The sequence below is a fragment of the Hyperolius riggenbachi genome, chromosome 10 (assembly GCF_040937935.1).
Source record: "Hyperolius riggenbachi isolate aHypRig1 chromosome 10, aHypRig1.pri, whole genome shotgun sequence".
In the NCBI taxonomy this organism is placed as follows: Eukaryota; Metazoa; Chordata; class Amphibia; order Anura; family Hyperoliidae; genus Hyperolius; species Hyperolius riggenbachi.
This window is the reverse complement of record NC_090655.1, coordinates 214,830,265-214,831,276: the sequence shown is the minus strand read 5'-3', so window position 1 is coordinate 214,831,276 and position 1,012 is coordinate 214,830,265. Positions and strand designations below refer to the sequence as shown.

Sequence of the window (1,012 nt, the reverse complement as noted above, 5' to 3'; positions counted from 1 at the left end):
GCCTATGCAGAAGTGTTACTTGTGTGATGCTTTGTGAGCTGACAGAGCACATTACTGCCAATATAAGCCCTGACCTGTAGGGAGCGCTGCTGCTAAATGTCAGAAATGTAACATTGTATGTAATATTAAAAGTAGAGGAAGCAGAACAACTACAAATTAGACGTATAATGACTAACCCGCCCTTGGCTCCTCCCCCTCTGCGCAGTCTCCTGTCAGGTCCGCTCAGCCTGTATAAGAGGAGGGGAGGCGGCAGCGCACAGTATTGTGTATCTCCAGCAGAGAAGAAGCATCATGTCTGGCAGAGGAAAGGGCGGCAAAGGTCTCGGGAAAGGAGGCGCCAAGCGGCACAGGAAGGTGCTCCGGGACAACATCCAGGGCATCACTAAGCCCGCCATCCGCCGCCTGGCCCGCAGAGGGGGTGTCAAGCGTATCTCCGGCCTCATCTATGAGGAGACTCGCGGAGTGCTGAAGGTTTTCCTGGAGAATGTCATCCGCGATGCCGTCACCTACACCGAGCACGCCAAGAGGAAGACCGTCACCGCCATGGATGTGGTGTACGCCCTGAAACGCCAGGGGCGCACCCTCTACGGCTTCGGCGGCTAAACTACCCTGACTCCATCCCGACTACACAAAAACAAACGGCCCTTCTCAGGGCCACCCACCACCTCTATAGAAGCGCTCTGCAGTACTACCGCTAGAAGTATTGACCTATTACCTGACAGCTGAGGCACGCCGCTGCCAGGGGAACCGGAGGACGCCGCATTTAAAGGCACAGCTTCACCGCCAAAGTAGGTCCGATGCTACTATAGCTGCCTGCACACCACACCTCGAGGCCATCAGATGCTGCTGCTGCTGCCTCCATACTCCCCCAGTTAACCATCCTGGAGTCTTCTGCCTGTAACTTATATCTTCCCAGGGGCTAGGCCACTTGCACTCCATCAAGCAGCTCTCCAAGCTACAGATCCAGCATGGGACTACCCCTAAGATGTGATGTTCGGATCTTTTCAATGAT

The 1,012-nt window shown here is 54.8% G+C and overlaps 1 protein-coding gene across 1 annotated transcript; it reads left to right on the top strand.

Annotated features, from left to right (window-relative positions):
- Positions 1-285: 285 nt before the first annotated feature.
- LOC137536311 (histone H4) lies at positions 286-721 on the top strand. Its single transcript, XM_068258446.1, has one exon. The coding sequence runs from the start codon at positions 292-294 to the stop codon at positions 601-603; it is 312 nt and encodes a 103-aa protein (XP_068114547.1). The 5' UTR covers positions 286-291; the 3' UTR covers positions 604-721.
- The last annotated feature ends 291 nt before the right edge of the window (positions 722-1,012 follow it).

Bases quoted from the DNA above. Each gene is read 5' to 3' on its own strand.
- LOC137536311 (XM_068258446.1), top strand. From the start codon at position 292: ATGTCTGGCAGAGGAAAGGGCGGCAAAGGTCTCGGGAAAGGAGGCGCC.